This window comes from Euleptes europaea, chromosome 11 (genome assembly GCF_029931775.1).
Source record: "Euleptes europaea isolate rEulEur1 chromosome 11, rEulEur1.hap1, whole genome shotgun sequence".
NCBI classification, from domain to species: Eukaryota; Metazoa; Chordata; class Lepidosauria; order Squamata; family Sphaerodactylidae; genus Euleptes; species Euleptes europaea.
In genome coordinates, this window is record NC_079322.1 from 31353232 (window position 1) to 31372926 (window position 19695).

Consider the following 19695-nt stretch of genomic DNA (forward strand, 5'->3'; position numbering starts at 1 on the left):
ACAAGGTAAAGTCCAGATGACATATCCAACCCAAAAAGGTTCCTCCTCTGGCCCAGGCAGCCTGTGCTGCCACCGTGTGGCAATTCACTTATAAACCAGCCACTGGAAAAAGCTCCATTGAGTTGGGTGTCTATAGGTCTTACATTGCCAACCCTGATCTAACTCAGTTCAACACTACAATCCAAATTATGTAGTAAAAGGATGCATCTCATTATTTTTTCCCTAAACAGTTTTCAATATTTAAGTACTTCTGGTTAAATAATCTTCAGAATGAAACTTGATTGCTCAATATCTGCTTTTACAATTAACACGGAGAACAAGAAATACAGGATATCTAGAAAGAACCCAAACACCCAATTCAAGTCTATTTCAAGTACAACATCCTAATTTACTTTGAAGAAGTGTGTGCAGAATCAGCACTTGACAGACTGCATCTTAAGTCTAGCCCAAAAGGGTTGCATCAACAGTTGACACATTATCTATTGTCTAAAGAGATATTTTAAAGCAAATCCAATGAATAAACCTTATATTATAGTTAATCCCCAATGACAATCTCATATTCAGGGTGCAATTCTATACATACTTCCTCAGAAGGACATCTCACTGAACAAAATGAGATTATTTCTGACCAAATATCCAAAGAATGGGGTTTTGGACCGCCAAATCCTAAACACAACTCCCCAGGAAAATTTCCAGCTAAGCCATGTTGTAAATTGAGTTATACAAGAAAGAAGGATCCAAGCCTCCCTATGCACAAGCAGAAAGCACTTTGCTTGCACAAACTGGTCATCGCTTTCCTTCACATACTTGCACACCTCCACACAGCACGGCCCTCTGGAGTGGCTTTGGGCAGGGTCAAGAAAGTACAATCACGGAAAAACTGGCAACCCCTCCAAAAACCCTCTCTAGTCACAGATGCAATTTCTGATCATGTAGTTATGTTTGGTCCTGAGCAAACATTCTTTGGTAACTCTCTCTCTTTTAATTGAGATGTACAAGAGATAGTCCAAAATACAATTCAAGCATTTTCACTCATACATACCACCAAGACTTTCAGAATTAGGTGATTCTGATATGAAGATTCCAATCTATGGTTTTCTGTAATGTAATAAGAATCCCAATCAATGAAAAACACATAAACTTGCAACACTTTAGACACTACGTCGAGCCAGTGCAAGTAAGCCATTTTATTCATCCAAAAGTAACAAATGTGTTTAAGTCATAACCTTTGAAAATCATAGGGATGTGCTGTATTTAAATTAAAACTGCACCTTTTTATCTATATACATATGACCACATCCCTAAAACCAGTAATATTAAATAAATATTAAATTGGACATATGTTCTTAATAGGTTTGTCAAAATCAAGCTTAGTTTAACTGCTGTGGGAACCTTCTGGCAACACTACTAAACAGACCCCCCTGAAGAAGCATAGGCAAAATGTGTAGGGGTCGCAATCTTAATAAATATATTTTTCCCACTGCACCAATCTCTTTTTGCCTTTTCTTGTTCTGGTTACTGACACAGGTGTCTCTTTTAGATTCACCAAAATGGCCAATGTATTTTCTACCCAAGCCTATCTTTTACTATTCAATTCATTCCAAACACTACTGTGTATGTGTTAGGTGCCATCAAGTTGCTTTCAACTCATGGTGACCCTATGAATCAATGTCCTCCAAAATGTCCTATCTTTGACAGCCTTGCTCAGATCTTGCAAACTGAGGGCTGTGGCTTCCTTTATTGAGTCAATCCATTTCTTGTTGGGTCTTCCTCTTTTCCTGTTGCCTTCAACTTTTCCTAGCATGATTGTCTTTTCCAGTGACTCCAAACACCATTAGTGTGTCAAAACTCCAACAGTGGGAAAGATTTTGTGTTTTTGAGTCAAGCACATTGCTCCCCTTTCCTACCATGTTTGTGGAACAGTAAGATCTTAATATTGTGCCAGTAACCCCAAACCTACCCCTTCCCTTCAACATTTTCTTTTGTTGCACAGTTACACATTAAAGGCTTCCTGTTTAATTTTTCTATAACAAACTAACATGCTACACCCCCCTGGAATTAATATCAGAACAACTATCTCAAGATTTTCACTATGCTTTAATCCAGATCATATGTCAAGAATTTCTCTTGTTGCTGTCACAGCCCAAACATTATGAAAATATCAGTAATGTGCACAAACTGCTGTGCACAGCCTTTACATTTTTTTATTAATTTGGACTTTGCTGGATTAGTGTCTTTCCTGCATTATGCTAAATAAAATCTTCAATTTCCATTAGGTTTATCTATTGTGATTATGCTGAAATTTGCACTCTGTCATAAACAGTGTTTAAGCAAAAACTCACATTCAAATTGAATGCATTACCAAAACTGTCGACCAATTAAAGATCTTTCATTTTACTGATTGCTTGGCTTTTATTCAAAAGATCACCACACAGTTTCTTCTATATGAAATGTAACATTCAATTACTATTAATGTAGAGTTTTCCATAATTCTCCCAGTCATCAGTTTGGAAACTTGAAATAAAGGCTGTTCTGTTATTACAGTTTTAAAAATTCATTATTAAAACAAGATCTCTGCAGTATTATGGAAGATTTTAAAGAGATGCATTGATGTTCATTTCACTGAGGACTGTCAATTTCAGTTATCTGTAGTTCTCCTTGCAAGAAGGAAAAACAGATATTCGCAGAATATGCAAAACAGAAATGATCAGGAGGGCATTTTTACAAAGGGATTAGAACAGAATGGAACATGACAGAATGTCACTTCTATAAAGGATAATACTGCAGTCTTTTGCCAAGTTTATTATACGTATCACCTCCCTTTTTTTACTACAATGTGTTATACCATAATGAAGAGGTTACAAAGGTAGGACATGCCATGCCTTAGAAAGTTTTTGTTGCCTCGGACAGTTTTTCATTTGCATTGTTTTCCATTTCTGTAATCTTAGTCCTAATGCATCACTGGAGACGTTTGCTTTCTGACTGAATAGCTATTCATATTTTGTAATCTGCCTTGACTCTCAGTGAGAAAGACAGGCTATAAATTAAGATAATAATAAAGAATATTTATGTGAGCTAACGAAATATGGGCTGGAGAATCAGAAACAAGCTATGGGTTCATGGGCAGGCCAATCCTGAAGGGGGGGGCAGATCAGCAGTGGCCAGGAGTGGCACAGACACGCCACCTCCTCAGAGGCTTCCCGGCCACCACGGAGGGGGAAAAGGGGTTTTTTAAAAATAAAAATAGACTAAATGGGGAAAGTCCCCCATTTTCTCCAATGGCGCTGAGCCACCAAATAAGCACAAGGGGGCATTCCCGGGGAAAATGGGTGAGGAAGCTGCCTAATGGCAGCTCCTCCCCCGGGAATGCCCCCCCCCACCAGCGCAGGCTTTCCCTTCTGAGAAAGCCCTGCCACCATGGCTGTGCATGCGGCAGGGGCCAGAGGTGCCTGGACGCCAGCATGTTGGGCCCCACACCGGTGTGGGTGCCACCTTATTCCGTGATATGGTGGCACCTACACCAGCACAGGGTTACACTGGCTCTTAAGGAGCTTCGCCCCTCCCCCCTTCAGGAATGGGCTCATAACCTTCTCTCCACTTGCACACTTTCGGTTTGCAGTTCAGTACTAACTATAATTTGCCATGGTGGCAAACTATGGTTAACACTCCAAACCAAAACTGAAATTTTTGCCCAAGAGGGACAGACTGTGGGGGAGGATTAAGTTTATTTTTCATCAAACGGGTAGGAATTTCTTTAGCCTCCCTGTCAGTAGACTTTCAGTATCAGCCCTCATGGTTAACTGGGAGTCAACTTTTACTTCTGCAATTAAACATTTACTGGACTAGTCTACTCATTCAGTGATCTCTGTACTAGGTCCAGTATTTAAGTTTTATTTTACTCCCTCCTTCCAAGAGATTCATGTAAGTGTCTCATCCTTAAAATGACTAGATCTGGTAGCGTGAGAAACTAACTTGCTTAAGACAGTGAACTTCATAGCTGGATGGGAATCTTAACTTGTTTCCCATGTACAATTGCAACCTAAATGAGCATAGATATATTTACATACTTTGCTTTAAGGCAGCATCAGATAATTACTCCCCAAAAAACTATTCAAATTCTCTGTTTTCAATCTCTGACTCTTTTTTTTTTTAGAGGTTTTGATTCCATATAAATGTAGGCATCTTTTAAGCAAACTCTTTATTTCCCTTATTATTTCATTATTATCCAACTCTTCATCCAGGGAGGTCACATTGACATATATGGTTCTCTTTTTTATTCTCAACAAGTATTTAGGCTTAGAACTTATCTACACAGGATGATGGGTATCCAAGACTGAATCTCCCAGCAGGTAATTGAAATTAAGTAGGCAGCCATAAAGTGTTTGTGTTGTGCTGGTGTTTTAACGCTTTTACTCTGTGCTATTTCCCTGATTAAATTATCACCTATCACCCCCTCCCCCAGCTGCTATTAAGCATGGTGGGGTGGAGAAGTCCGGTATCTGTACCATTGCTATTGTTGGTCCTTTCCAAGTCTAATAATGGCTAGAGGAAAAGGCCATGGCACCTTGGGGAAAACAGCACCGACAGACCCCCAGTTAACCACTGGGGCTGATATTGAAAGTTTACTGACATGGAGGCTATACAAACTCCTACCTGTTTGATTGAAAATAAACTTAATCCCGCCACTGCCCCCCCAGTCTGTCTCTCTTAGGCCCAGATTTCAGTTTTGGTTTAGAGTGTTAACCATAGTTTGCCAGCATGGCAAATTATAGTTAGTACTGAACTGCAAACTGATAGTGTGCATATACATGCTGGTATATGCATGTGTGGAATGATCCATGGTCATAGGACCATGAGCCAAATCCTCACCACAGCTGCTACTGCTAAAATTATACTTTGAAAGATCCAGTCACAGATTCACCCAAATCACATGAACATGAACACATGAAGCTGCCTTATACTGAATCAGACCCTTTGTCCATCAAAGTTAGTATTGTCTACTCAGACTGGCAGTGGCTCTCCAGGGTCTCAGGCAGAGGTCTTTCACATCACCTACTTGCCTAGTCCCTTTAACTGGAGATACCGAGGATTGAACCTGGGACCTTCTGCATGCCAAGCAGATGTTCTACCACTGAGCCACAGCCCCTCCCATATCAAGTGTAGCATGACCCTGAGAGATTGTGACTGGCCCAAGATGACCTAGGGAGCTTCATGGCTGAGTGACTTTTTGAATTTAGGTCTCCCTAATCTCAGTCCAGTGCTGTACCACTACACCACACTAACTCTTAGAGCTACTTGATCCAAAACATTAGTACAGTTTGCTCATTCACATTTCCATTATTTCCTGAGATGAAATGTTAGGGCTGTTGTGCTGAGTTCCTGTTACTAAAATTGGGGGTTGGGGACGGAGCTGCAAACTTTTAAATGGTCTGCACAAGGACAAATAGTTTCTCTCCATCAAAATAAACAGATCTATAGATATTCAAACCAATAAGGAGAACGAGACACATATCTTACCCCATGAGGTTAAGAACTCTGCAGCATATTGATAGAGGCGATTTAGAACTTCAATCACAATGGCATAAATTATGCTAGGCACATATAACAGCAAGCTGCTTATTTCGGATTGTTTCTCTTCATGATATAAATATGCTTGTTCTTCCAAGTCAAAGTAAATCATCATGACGTAAAGTGCGACGTAGAGGCAAAGGCACACAAACGGTAAGGAGACTAAATATATTCGTAACTGTCTTTTGAAGCTAGAGTACAGTGGCTCCTCTCTCCCGGTCACAGGGTTGATGCCCAAAACACCATGAAACCCTGGCCTGGGTTCTTCAAACTGTCGCTTCATCAACAGTGTCCCCCACCTGTAAGCCATCACAGCGCAGCAACGCTTCCAAACTTCCAGGATAACCGTAGACCAAAGCAGATTGAAGGTTGCAAACATCACGTACTTGTCATAATCTTCCCATGCAAAGAAATAATAAGGAATCCCAATGACAGCCATTGGAATCAAAGCAAATGTGAAATACTCCAAAAAGGCAAAGTAGAAAGCTATTGTTTCACCAAAGTAGAAGCGAATTTCATCTGAGAGAAGAAGAAAAAAAAGAGTAAAGATAATACTCAGAAAATACACCAGACCTGCATTAGTTATTGGGAGGGATTTTTAAAATGTTACAATTAAATTCTATATCATCAGAAAGTGCTTTATCATTGCTAGCTACCTCATATTTTTTAAGGAAACTGAAAGTACTAATTTACAAAGTAGCAAGGAATGCATGCTAGAGTTACTTCACACAGTCATGTGGCCAGCCACATGGCGTGCGACCACACTAGGCAATTTTCTTCACACCACCAGCCACTGAACGTTTTGCTGCAGCTGATCCAGGTAGCATGCTATGACACGTTAACGGATTATTATGATATGAAGAAGCAGCCAGGCACAGATGATTTCAAGAAGCCTCCCTCTGTTCAACTCAGTATTTTCCTGAAGTATGAACTCACTTAGTCTGCAAATGTGAAGTACCTATTTTGCATTAGCTGACACTCAGGATGCGGTCTTCACTAAAAAGCTGTAACGGGATAGACTAATAATCAGATTTGACAAGGTTGTCTCCTTGCTCTTTTGTTTAACCTATATCTGAACGATCTGGCAATGAACTTTTCAGAGTCCTGTCATCCTCCAAAGCTTGCAAGACATAATATCCCAATCCTACTTTATGCTGATGATGCAGTTCTTCTGTCCTGCACAAGAATTGGTTTGAAACGATCTCTTCAAACTTTTTCTGAATATTGCTCTAGGGAAGATCTTAAAATAAACCACCATAAATCCAAGATCATGACCTTTTCTAAGAGAAGAAAACTGCTTTCTTTCAGTTGGGTACTAGAAGGCTTTGATGTTGATCAAGTTAAGGAGTTCGTTTATCTCGGTATTCTTTGTTCTTATAAATCTAAACTGGAATCTTCTTCAAAAAGAGGTATTCAACAGAATTAAAACTGGGGCTAGGGTATTGTGAACTTTTTCCATACTAAAGTCGGAAAATATATCCCAGGGGCCATTCAAGTTTTCAATTTAAAAATAATTCCAATCATTCTCTTTGGTGTTGCTATCTGGATAACTACCGTTAACGAGTCCATAGTTCGACCACTGCTTCAGTTTTTACGAAAACTGTTAAATGCTCCTCGATGTGTTGCTGGTGTTACCCTTTGCTCTGAGTTTGGCCAATGTCTCTTGAAGTTAGGGCATGGTTGTTTGCTTTTAAGCTACAACTTAAGTAGTTTTTTTAGCACTGAGGGGTACTTAGTTTCTCTGCAACACGACTCATATAGATTCTCATGGCAAAAAATCTTTGATGAGAAACTGTCACTGACGGACATCTCATGCGATATGTTATCAGATCTTGGAAAAACAGAAGCTTTCGCTACAACGAAAAAGTGTATCAAAGGGATTATGACAGCACATCTTTTTGTGCTTGTCAAGTTTGCTCATCTCATTTTTTCAGAATACCACCACCACATGGTTTGTCTGCCTATACCTACTTTTTGACAATTCCTCGCCTCTCTGGAGCCTTCTTTCTAGCTAGATTAAAAGCTAACCCTTCAGTGGTTATGCAAGGAAGAATTTTGAATTTACCATACTTGGAAAGGACTTGTCCGTGCTCTTCTGGCTCCACTGACTCATTAGCTCATGTGCTCTTAGAATGCCATTTCTATGAGGACCTTAAAGCACAATATATCTCTCCTCTTTTAATACATAACTTCAGTGCCTCTGTGTCTGATATAACAACTTTTTTATTAAGTGATAGGGATCCTAAAGCTACACTGGCAGTGGCAAAATTTATCTCAGTCCTTATATCCCCCAAACATTAGATTCAAAACTATGCTTCTCAAGATCAATGGATCAAGGAGCTTCTAAGGGATAAAGGAAAGGAATAATCAGATTTGAGACCAGGAAAGAATTTTCCTCCAGATCCCAGTGACTGGTGACTTCTGGTTTTGTTTCCCAGCCCTCTCGAGCATGTGGCTTGGCTTGTTTATGTGAGTCCTCAAATTATTTACTGGAAAACCACCTTATCTATTCTGTCATTGTAACAGACTGTGATTTTGACGGTCTATATAGCCTTATAGCTCATAAGTTTAGCCTCTAAATTACATGTTACAATAACAGACCACAATGAGTTAGGAACAGAGTGCACATCACATCAAATAGGTTAAGATCCAAGCAAATATTTTAATATAATATCTAGTGACAACAGAACTAACTTACCTAAAGGCTGGTACCTAATTCTCAGCTGGCCATACCATGTGTGCCCAAGTTTCTTTAATTCTTCTGGTTCATGAAGTGGAAAAATATGAACTAAGATACCATTGGTTAGAAGCCTTCTCACTAAAGGGGGGGGGGGGAGACAAATGTTTCATCTAAATGTTCTTATACAAAGCAAACTTTAAATCCATATCTATTAATGGAGACTGCAGTCACAATATCATTTCCTCAAATAAACCTGCATAGGCTAAAAGGATTTCATGTAAGTACGAGACCTGTTTGCTCATAATATTTAATCCAAAAAGATACATAAGCATATCTTACATTCTTATAGACCTCTTTCATAGATCTGGCTCTAGAAACCTTACAAATAACAAATTCTGACACGACTTTTCTAAGCATATGCACTCCTGTGTGTGCTATGTCAGAATTGGCCCTTTCTTGATGTGAGAACACCATGTGCATGCACAGAATGGTGGGAACAGACAGCGTTTAAGCATTTATCAAACCCACAATCTCTCCTAGAAAATCAGCTCACTGAAAGATGTTCAGAAAGCTATTGCTGGTTGTGTATGAGGTTCAGTGGTTCCCAAAGTGGGCAGTACCACCCCCTGGGAGGGTGGGATTATCTAGGGGGGCACTAAGAGGCAAGAGGGCAGTAAGGGGCGCTAGAGGTGGGCCCCTTCAACTGTGTTGTTGGATAGGGTAGCGGACACTGGGGTTCAGTTTGTGGAACCAAGTGGATGGTGGCCCGAAAAGTTTGGGAATGACTGAACTACAAAAAGTTCATCTACAAAAACTGTACCAAACAGCAACAAATATTTAATATTCTCTAAAGCTAACTGAAAACCACATGATCCTTCACATACACCCTACAACCCTAGAATTCCTGCAATTAAAAACTGCCATACAAAGTTACTTACCAACTGATTTTCCTGGATAAAGCTTTGCCTGCGGGTAACCAGGGATCATCTTTTCATCTTTGGCTCTCAGGTTTTCAAGTTCGTGTTTGATGATGTACTGACACTCTGCCATTGTAAGGAAATCATGATTGTCTTCTAAACAAAGAAATAAGTAGTATGGTTGAACATTATCTTGTCTTGAAAAACTCTCTAGAAATACTAATTTGGAATTGTGGAGGAACAAAGCATCAACAAAGGATGAGGGTCCTTAACAAAGTGTCTAATTATTTGATTTATTTCATTTATACTCCACCTTTCTCTCCAATGGAGCTCTAAGGTGGCCAACATCATTCTCCTTTCCTCCATTTTATCCTCACAACAATCCTGTGACGTAGGTTAAGCTGAGAGTATGTATGAAAACATTCAATGACACTAACTTTCTTAATGGGTCTATATACCAAGCCTTAAGTTTTTAAGTAAAAATTACAACTCTACGGAATTTTGCATTTCATATTCAACATTTAATAATAAACACTTCTGTTAACCATCACAAAAAGTAACAACTTCTAATAAGTGCAGAACTTCATATAATGTAACTTGAATCACATTAAGTCACACATGTTAAAAGAAGTTGAAAGTTCAGTGTTCAAAAATGAAGTTTTACCAACTAAGTGCAATCCTAAGAGGGGGGCAAATGGGTTTAGGAGCCGGCATGACCCCTGTGACGGCATTAGTGCCACTTGCGCTGTACAAATGGGCACAAACGCTGGTGCAGGGGAGCGGCACGGCAGCGCCACACATGGACAACAGTGCAGCCTCAGCAGCAGCGCTCCTCCAACACAGGGGCTCGTGCCGGCACCAAAGGGGGCATTCCCGGGGGCGGGGCTGACACTAGTCAGCTCCCCAAGCCGTTTTGTCCCAGGAACTCCCCATTGTGCCGGCATAGACTTACACCTGTAAAAATGGTGGCGTAGCCCCATGGAACTGCATACAGCAGTTCCATGGGGCTTGGGGGAATTTCCCAATTGGCTTACTCGGGAATGGCGAAGCAAACCAATCAGGAGGCAGCCTCGTCCCCAGCTGCACCAGAACTAACCCCCCCTTAGGACTGTGCTGCCCAAAGCAGAAAACAAGTATTTCACAAAGACTCTTGAAGAATTATTTACCTGCAAAAAATTTTTTTAATAAATTTTTATTAATTTTTTTAAACATAAAACGTATAACATAACATAAAACATAAAAGCATTATAAAATAAAACAAATATAACAATAGAGCACATATAACCCAGTTCTACATCTACTATTATAATATTATGTCTTAACCAGTGCCCTAATCCCTCCACCCACCTTATTCGTGTCACCCACCACCAGTTGACTTCCAGAGAAGTAGTCTGACAGTATTTAAACTTATCTTCTACTATTTTTATCTATATAAAATATGTTAACTATAATTCATTAACTATACTACCAAAATTCATTTTCGCCAGTTCATCCCAGAATGCGATGGCCTTTGACCAAGTTATTTTATACTGTTCCATATCTTTACCATGTAAAGAATCTGTTAGTTTGGCCATCCGCATATACAACCACAGTTTCTCTCTCCAGTCCTTTATTAATGATTTATTTACTTGTTTCCATTTCTTTGCTATTGTAATTCTTGCTGCTGCAAAACTATATTGACATACCACTCTATCAGATTTATCCATATTCTTTTTTGGAATTCCTAATAAACAAAATGCGGGATCTTTTTTTAATCTTTGTATTTAACAACTTATTAGTTTCCAATATAATTAACCTCCAAAAATTTTTAATTTTTAATTAATTACAATACCACCAGGCATGCATAAATGTACCCTTTTGAGCTCCACACTTCCAACACAGATCACTTTCATCCTTTTTAATTTTACTTAACAATATCGGAGTTATATACCATCTATAGAACATCTTATATAAATTTTCCCTTATTTCGTTAGTAATTGTAAATTTATACTCTCTTTTCCATAAATTTTCCCAAATTTCTAAATCTATATTATATCCTAATTCCCTCATCCATTTAATCATAACTGGGTTTATTCTTTCTTGTTCCAAATTCATTTCAATTAATAATTTATACATTTTTCCTATCATTCCTTTATTTCCCTTAGATAATATAATTTCGAGCTTAGATTTATTTTGATTAAATCCTCTTATCTTATCTTTATTAAATATATCCTTTAATTTATAATACGTAAACCAATCTGTAATTTTTAATTCTTCCCTAGCCTTTAATGTCCATATCCCTTGTGTACATTCTATAATGTTTCCATAGATATCATGATCTAAATTTAACTGAACTCCTCTTTTCATGAAAGCTTCTACTGGGTTAATCCATCCAGGGGTTTTAAATTCCTAAACTCTTTTATATTTTTTCCAAATTTGTAATAATCCAGCTCTAATAACATGAAGGTGAAACTCTTTGTTTACATTTGCTTTTTCATACCATAAATATGCATGCCACCCAAATCTTAAATTAAATCCTTCTAATTCTAACAAAATCCAATTCTTTAGCCAAGTGAAACAGGCTGCCTGATAATACATTCTCAAATCTGGTAGTCCAAGGCCCCCTGTTTACCTGCAAAATTTTTGAAGGTTTTTCTACTGCTATATGTAAAGGCTCTCATTGTATTATCATTACATTCTTTCACTAGTCCCACTGTTTCAGCTCCCAGAAGCAGCCTCAAGTGAGATGCTCCAACAAGATATATGTTCTGGTTCCCATCTTCCACCAAAGGTTTAATCAGAAGTTGCGCTCCTTCAAGACAAGGCAACAAAAGAAACAGAGCATACATTTAAAATACGTTATGCTTATTATATAACAAGCATGAGACCTGCAGGAACTTGCAGGGGCCTCCTCATTTTCTTCTGTATTCCTTCCCCTGCATTTACTCTTTCCTTTCCCCAGTACTGCCCATAGCTTCTCCCCCTCTTCCTGCTTCTCTTCTTCCTACCCACCAGCCAACCTGCCTGTATCTGCTCCACTGTCTTCAGCTTTCCCTCTCTCAGCAGTCTCTCCCCAGCAAAACTCTGGCCTGGCTGCACAGTGGCAGCCCACGTTGGGCCAGGCCCAGTTACTCCACGAGCACCGCTGCAGAGCCTGGTTTTGCTTTACAGAAACCCTCTCCTCCTTCTCCCATAATTGCAGTTCCAATGACAGAAGGGGAAGGAAGGGTGATTTTACCCCATTTCTCCTCCTCAATGCAGCCTGCTGACCTGTGTACCTTTTTAACCACATGTATCCTGGAAGTTCAAGAATCACTTTCCTGGCGTTTTTTTTTTTTTTTTTTTTTTTAAACAGCGTTTGCATGTTCTCATGTAAGATTTAGCTAACCTCTTAGAAAAGAAAATTGATGGCTAGCTTGATTCTATTATGTGATGCAGCAGCAGCAGGACACATTTCACAGCTGATAAAATATTGTTTTGCACTTCCCTGCATGTTTCAGGAGCTACATGAGCTTTACAAAATTAGTTCCCATGTGGGGGAAACAGTACTGAAGACCTGTAGTATTTTGTGATGTCTGTTTATAAATTTACAGGCCAAAAAGGGGCAGCAGAGAGAGAAGCCAACAAATAGTATCAGGTGTTTTCCACATGGGGACAGGCTTGTGAGGTTTCCCTGTTGCTGCTCCACTTACCAATACAGCAGCAATGGGGCATCTACAAGCTTTCCCTTGCATTCACCTTGCTCCAGTACCTCTGACAGCAACCAATCCCACCCTAGAGAGGCTTTTCCAGTTTTTTTTAATTGGCAACTAATATCATTATGATGTTATGACAAGGTGGTCTGAATTCCCAACTTTCAGGAGTCTTTCTGCAACAAAAAGTGCTACAGACACCCTTTTAAAACAAGATATATAAGATGCCTTTTTTAAGGCCCCTGGTGGCAGAGATAAGCAATCGTGGCAAGTAAAACAGCTGCTATGTGGGTAAGAGTGGGGAAATCTGAACTTTTCTGACCACATGGCAGCTATCCAAGCTTTGCTGAATTCTTTCCCAAAACGTTGCAGAAAAGCAGATTTAAGAAAGACTGGAGAAAAGCTGGGGATTAACTAGGAGGTACAAAAATGATACATGATGCTGTTTGGAAGGGGGGGACTACTTGCCACCAGCATCGAACCCATTAGATTTGAAATAACATCAGTTCCCAAAAGGAGCAGCAAGTATTCACAGCCTCTGAACTCAGATTCGTTTCTCCTTCACTGTTTCCTTTCTAGTGTCCTACCATCCCTGCACACTTATCATTGATCAGTAGTTTTATTTTTCAAAATCGACAGTTTTGCTTCAGTCACACTACTTTTTTTATCATTTTTGCCCTTTCGCTGCTCAAAAAAAATGCTATTCTAATCTGTTGACTTCTAGTGAAGCATGTAAATGCAACAACAACAGTCTTGATAAAAACAGAAGTTCATAAAACTTGGGAATACTCACCTCCATTTTTCTTCTTCTCCACAATCTTTTGTGTCAGCCATTCTTTGGTTTCATCTTTGGTGTTTTCTGCAAGCTCGATGACCACCAAAGGTTTGAAATTAGCCTCAAATGTGTCATACGCAGACCAGCTTATCTTCATCTTTTGGGCTACTGGCATACCGAAAGGTAAAAAGGAAAAAACAGCTATGCATGGTGTAGGCAAGAGCAATGTCAAAGAGCTCTGTATTAACTTTATTTAAAAAGTAAATGTTTGATCAAGTCAAGCAGAAATGCTAATGAGCAACACAAATTACAAGGTAGCTGTTACAACACTTCCCTGTTTCTGGTAAAAGCAGCATTTTTAAACCAGACAAGGTGTTTCCAGTATGTTCACATTGTTTTGGACTACCAATTGCAGAGACAGTGTTCCAAAAGTTTTAAAATGTTTACAGCATTACAGCTGAACATTTGTAAAGCCTGTATTAACTTTATTTAAAAAGTAAATGTTTGATCAAGTCAAGCAGAAATGCTAATGAGCAACACTGATTCAGTTTAACTTTTTTTTGCCTTCGTAAAATAGGAAGCACACATTTTAAAGGTATTAAAGGTATAAAAAGGTTTATATTTCTCGATCCAGTCCTGGGCCAAGATAACCGTGCTAGGACAGCAGTTGATGCTTTCCACACTCAGCATTTATGTGCCAGCACAGCAAGTTTTAGATCTACGCCATAAGTGAATTGCTTGTACTCTCAATCTCTCAATCAATCACTATAATGGACGCAGTTACTGGGCGCTTTCACAAATTCCAAATAATGCACTTTCAATCCACTTTCAATCTACTTTGCAGCTGGATTTTACAGTGTAAAGTGGCAAAATCCACTTGCAAACGATCATTAAAGTGCATTGAAAGTTGATTGAAAGTGCATTATTCAGTATGTGTGAAAGTGCTGACTGTCTAAAGCAAATTAACATTCTAGCTATTAGTTAACATTCATAAAAAGCTACAGACAGGCTGTGAGCCAAAACCGCAATGTGTGGGCACTGGGAAGAGTCACATGTGGACGCATCTTTGTTTTTGATGTATCAGTTTCCTTTGTTAAAAAATCCCATTCTAGAAATATGCAAGTACACATAAGAACATAAGAAAGGCCCTGCTGGATCAGACCAAGGCCCATCAAGTCCAGCAATCTGTTCACACAGTGGCCAAACCAGGTGCCTCTAGGAAGCCACAAACAAGACGACTGCAGCAGCACCAACCTGTCTGTGTTCCACCGCACCCAAAATAATAGGCATGCTCCTCTGATACTAGAGAGAATAGGTATGCAGCATGACTAGTATCCATTCTAACTAATAGCCATGAATACCCCTCTCCTCCATGAATATGTCCACTCCCCTCTTAAAGCCTTCCAAGCTGGCAGCCATCACCACATCCTGGGGCAGGGAGTTCCACCCGGAGCGGCCAGATGCCGAGCCGGCCCCACTGCAGCCTGTCCAGGAGGGAACCAGCCCAGTGAACGCACTAGAAACGTACCTCGCAATTTACACGCGTCCAGTACAAAAGAATCCAATACGACTTTAAATTTCTGTTAACACCGCGCTACCTTTCTCTGCTGCATTTGAAAAGCCCAGACCGGCATGCTCCCACGCATGCCCAGTCAGCACTCCAAGCAAGGACGGCGATTGGTCCAGCGTTAGTAAGGGAGGCGGGGGGAGTGCGGGGGTTGGCTGGCAGCAGGAAGTGGGCTGGCAGCAGGAAGTGGATCGAACACGCATTGCATGTCCCCAGTTTCAGGCACCGGGTGTGGAGGACGTGTTTTTTTAATTCGCCGTATAAGCGGATGTGCTTAACGCAGCGAAATTGCGCTCTGGAGACGTCCTCGGAATCCTTTGGGTAAGTTGAAGTGGGAACATGCAAGGAAAGCCTGCAGAATTCAGAGCCGCAAACGAGCAGTGCGGACATGGCCCTGAAGAGGCAATGGGGGCCAGTCTGAGGCTTGCCACGCCAGCCCGAGCCACGCTACCAAACAGCTGATGGGCGGCCAGGCGAGGATGGGGCCGCAGCAAGCCACATGGCCGGGCCTGGGAGTGGCCAGGGAGCATGAGGGAGGCCAGAGGGCCAGTAGAGGACCCCAGCCCTCTATATAGGCTCACGAGGCAGGGCTGTAGGCAGGCACAAGGTAGCAGATGAGGGGAGGGGAACTCCAGCCCAGAGGAAACTGACTGACTGGCCAAGCTTGCTGCCACAGAGGGGGAGGACTGTTCTGACTCCCCCTTCGACTGGTCTGAGACCGAGGAGGCTCCTCTGGGTTGACCCAGTGAGGGGCAGGGCAATCCGGGACGACATCCGTGGAGCAGCAGCTTCACAAAAATGTTGCACCAAAAATCAAAGGCAGCATTGACAGTTGTCTCCCGCACGTCCATACCATGGCTTTGGATCTTATCTGCTGTATTGTTATTGGTACCTCTTGGGAATAAAAATATGAGTTATTGTGCAGAGGGACCTTTTATATGCAGAGCATGTGATCTACCACAGCTACAGAAGGTAGGAGAAATAAATAATAAAAATGTAAATTGTTTCCCTGAATGCATTGAGCTTAACTTCAGAATCAGTAATTCCATCACTTCCTGCATGTCTTTTATACTGAAAATTACTTCATCCAGATCATCTTTTTCTTAGCAATGAACCATCACCACACGTCTATCATTAAACAGCAGGTAAGCTTGAGCCTACTATGTCTTGCCTTTCTTTTAAAAAACTAAGCACTGCTCTATGTATGTCTTTTATACATATTGAAATGCAAACCTTACAAAAAAGGTGCTTTTGATGACACACTACATTACCAATATTTTTAAAAAGCAATGCTTTTACAGTTAAGGCTACGCTTACATGAATCAAAAGAACTCCTGATTTTCACACACACACCCCTACACTAAAAGTATTCACTCAAACATGGACTGAAGGCCACTTCATTTGTGAGTTTTATACACAGGGGACACTATAATATTGGGCGGGGGTCCCAGAGAAACCATTACATGGTTCTGCCATACATGGAAGCATTTGTTATCCTGGTTGGCATGGACAACTAGGAGTCTTCAGATACCTTAAAGACTTCATGTAATCCAGCATACGCTTTTGTAGGCTAGAGCCTACTTCGGATACTTGCAGTGGATCCTCCCTATATGTAAAATTACTGCAGTGAAGAGACGCACTCAAAGCTTTTGAAGTCCAGCCCACAAAACCTTTTGCCAAAATAAAACGCTGCTGATCTTTTAAGATACCACAAGACATGTGCTTATTTCCCCCACCACATACCCCTCTGGAAATACTTCACATGCAAGTTTCATATGCAGCAGGATTTTGCGTGCCGGAGAAAAACCTCAAGCTCAAATTCACAGCCTCAGCCCAATCCGGCTCCATGACACATTAAACTTTATGACAGATGCATGCTTTAAAACCCAGTTTCACTCCATCCACACTCTCTATTTTTAGGTGTGCAGTGCACCTAAGTATGTGAAGATAATTCAGTGGGTAGCCGTGTTAGTCTGTCTGCAGTAGTAGAAAAGGGCAAGAGTCCAGTAGCACCTTAAAAGACTAACAAAAAATATTTTCTGGCAGGGTGTGAGCTTTTGTGAGCCACAGCTCACTTCTTCTTCTGCAGAAGTGAGCTGTGGCTCACGAAAGCTCATACCCTGCCAGAAAATATTTTTTGTTAGTCTTTAAAGTGCTTCTGGACTCTTGCTCTTTTCTATTAAGTATGCGAAGCAGGGCTTGAAAAAGAAGTACCCTCGAGGCAACCACACTGTGAATTTGCCAGGTTAGTCCGATGCAAACTGCTCTCTGATTCCTTCCGGCATATCCACGTTCCTACGCTGGAGCAAAGGTTAATTCCTACCAAGGATGCTCCAAACTCCTCCCTAGCGCGGTCTTTTACTCGCTTTAACAGCACCGGCGGGACTCAGCTGGGGCCCACCGCCTGCTGGCTTCCTCTTACTCGGCTCGGGGGAAACGCGCGCCGCCCCTAAAAGGAGCAGAGGGAAACCAGCAAAGCGCGGCGGGGATGCAACCCGAGCGCAGCCCCTCAACCACGCCTCAGCAAGTCGCAGACGTTGCCATTTCTGCACGGGAGGTTTTGCCTTGGGTTCGCCGCTGTCGAGATGCACATTTCCCCCACCCAAAGTCTCAGAAATAAGCCCCCCGGTGCAGAGTTTTGAGAACTCGGGTTGGGGAAAAGGTGCAGCTACAGAGCGGCAAATCCAAGGCAAAACCTCCCGTGCAGAAATGCCCCCCCGGGGGGGCCATTTCTGCACGGGAGGTTTTGCCTTGGATTTGCCGCTCTGTAGCTGCACCTTTTCCCCAATCCGAGTTCTCAAAACTCTGCAAACAGGCACATTTAAAGCGGAAAGGGGGGAGGGGGGGTTGGGGCCTTAAAGGGAAGCAAAATATATAGGAGACTACTGCGGACTGGGTTTATGGGACCGAGCCTCAACAACTCCCCTTTAACAATCCCATTAGGCCCCCTCCACTTCCGTCCTGACCCCGCCTAGTGGGGGTTTGAGGACCCCTCCCTTTCAGGGGCCGCAGCTTCTGAGGGGAGGGAGGTGGGAGGTAAAAGTCTCCTCTCAGGAGAGGCAAAGGGGGGGGTCCTTCTATTTTAAAACCATCCCCTCCCTCACTCTCTCCCCCTCACTCACCCTCTGCCTCTATTCTCCACGTCCTCAGGAGGGAGGCAATGTGGTGGGGGAGGGGGAGGGGAGACCCGCCGTGACAGCCGCCAACGGGCGGAGCCACTCAGGCCACGAGACGGAGACTGCGCATGATTGGAGGCGGGGCGCCGCTCGTTCGCCCCTCCCCTCGCGGAGTGCGCAGGTTGCGTCCGGGGCGGTGGCGGTGGGTTTTTCCTGAATTCCGCGCGGCGCTCCAGCGGCGCGGAATTAGGAAAGGGGCGCGCAGAGGGGTTTCTGGGGCCGTTCGGAGGATCCGCGGCGCAAGCTGATGCGGTCACTCGCGTCGCGAAGCCCGTTGTGAAGCGACGGTGGAGTCTTGCGCTAAAAATCGTTGGCGTACGTTGTAGTAACTGCGTAGGATTGTGCTGTGAGTTGAAGCACGTTTTAAACGATACTGGCTGGGTTACCGCGCTTTGTATTCCCAGCGATGTATTAAGAGTTTCGAAATGTTATAAAAAAATACTGTCGAAGGCTTTCACGGTCAGAGTTCATTGGTTCTTGTAGGTTATCCGGGCTGTGTGACCGTGGTCTTGGTATTTTCTCTCCTGACGTTTCGCCAGCAGCTGTGGCCGGCATCTTCAGAGGAGTAACACTGAAGGACAGTGTCTCTCAGTGTCAAGTGTGTAGGAAGAGTAATATATAGACAGAAGGGGGTTGGGTTTGAGCTGAATCGTTGTCCTGCAAAAAGTATCAAAGGTAATGTGCTAATCATTGTCCTGTAAGTATCAAGATAATGCGCTAATGAGGGTGTGGTATGTTAATATGGAACCATTGTATCCTGAAGTGATCTGTTCATGTGTGAAATACCAAGACCACGGTCACACAGCCCGGATAACCTACAAGAACCAATAAAAAATACTGTTCGCACTTCCTATGTATTCCCACTGATGTATTAAGAGTTTGAAAACGTTATAAAAAACACTGTTCGCACTTTCTGTGTATTCCCACCGATGTATTAAGAGTTTGAAAACGTTATAAAAAATACTGTTCGCACTTTATATATTCCCACCGAGGTATTAAGAGTTTGAAAACGTTATAAAAAACTGTTCGCACTTTCTATGTATTCCCACTGATGTATTAAGAGTTTGAAAACGTTATAAAAAACACTATTCGCACTTTCTATGTATTCCCAGCGATGTATTAAGAGTTTGAAAGCGTTATTAAAAAATATTGTTCGCACTTTTGTTTGGCCCCTTTAGCTGTGAAGACGTCTTCCAACCATTTATAAGCCGTGGTATCCAAAAACCCTTTTAAAGCAATGTTTTTTACAACATTTTCAAACTCTTAATACATCACTGGGAATACACAGTGCAGTAACCCCCAATGTAAAAAAACATCGCTTTAAAAGAGTTTTTGGATACC

The 19695-nt window shown here is 41.7% G+C and overlaps 1 protein-coding gene across 1 annotated transcript in view; it reads right to left on the reverse strand.

Moving 5' to 3' along the window:
* The window catches only part of ANO10 (anoctamin 10), an 84340-nt gene extending 70566 nt beyond the window's left edge, over positions 1–13774 (reverse strand). Inside the window, exons 1-6 of the mRNA XM_056857394.1 lie at positions 13630–13774; positions 11777–11956; positions 9187–9321; positions 8267–8386; positions 5518–6087; positions 1043–1098 (exon numbers count right to left, since the gene is read on the reverse strand). Of these exons, the coding sequence (XP_056713372.1) occupies positions 1043–1098; positions 5518–6087; positions 8267–8386; positions 9187–9321; positions 11777–11956; positions 13630–13768 (1200 nt within the window). The 5' untranslated portion in view covers positions 13769–13774. The remainder of the gene's footprint in view (positions 1–1042; positions 1099–5517; positions 6088–8266; positions 8387–9186; positions 9322–11776; positions 11957–13629) is intronic.
* Positions 13775–19695: the final 5921 nt, after the last annotated feature.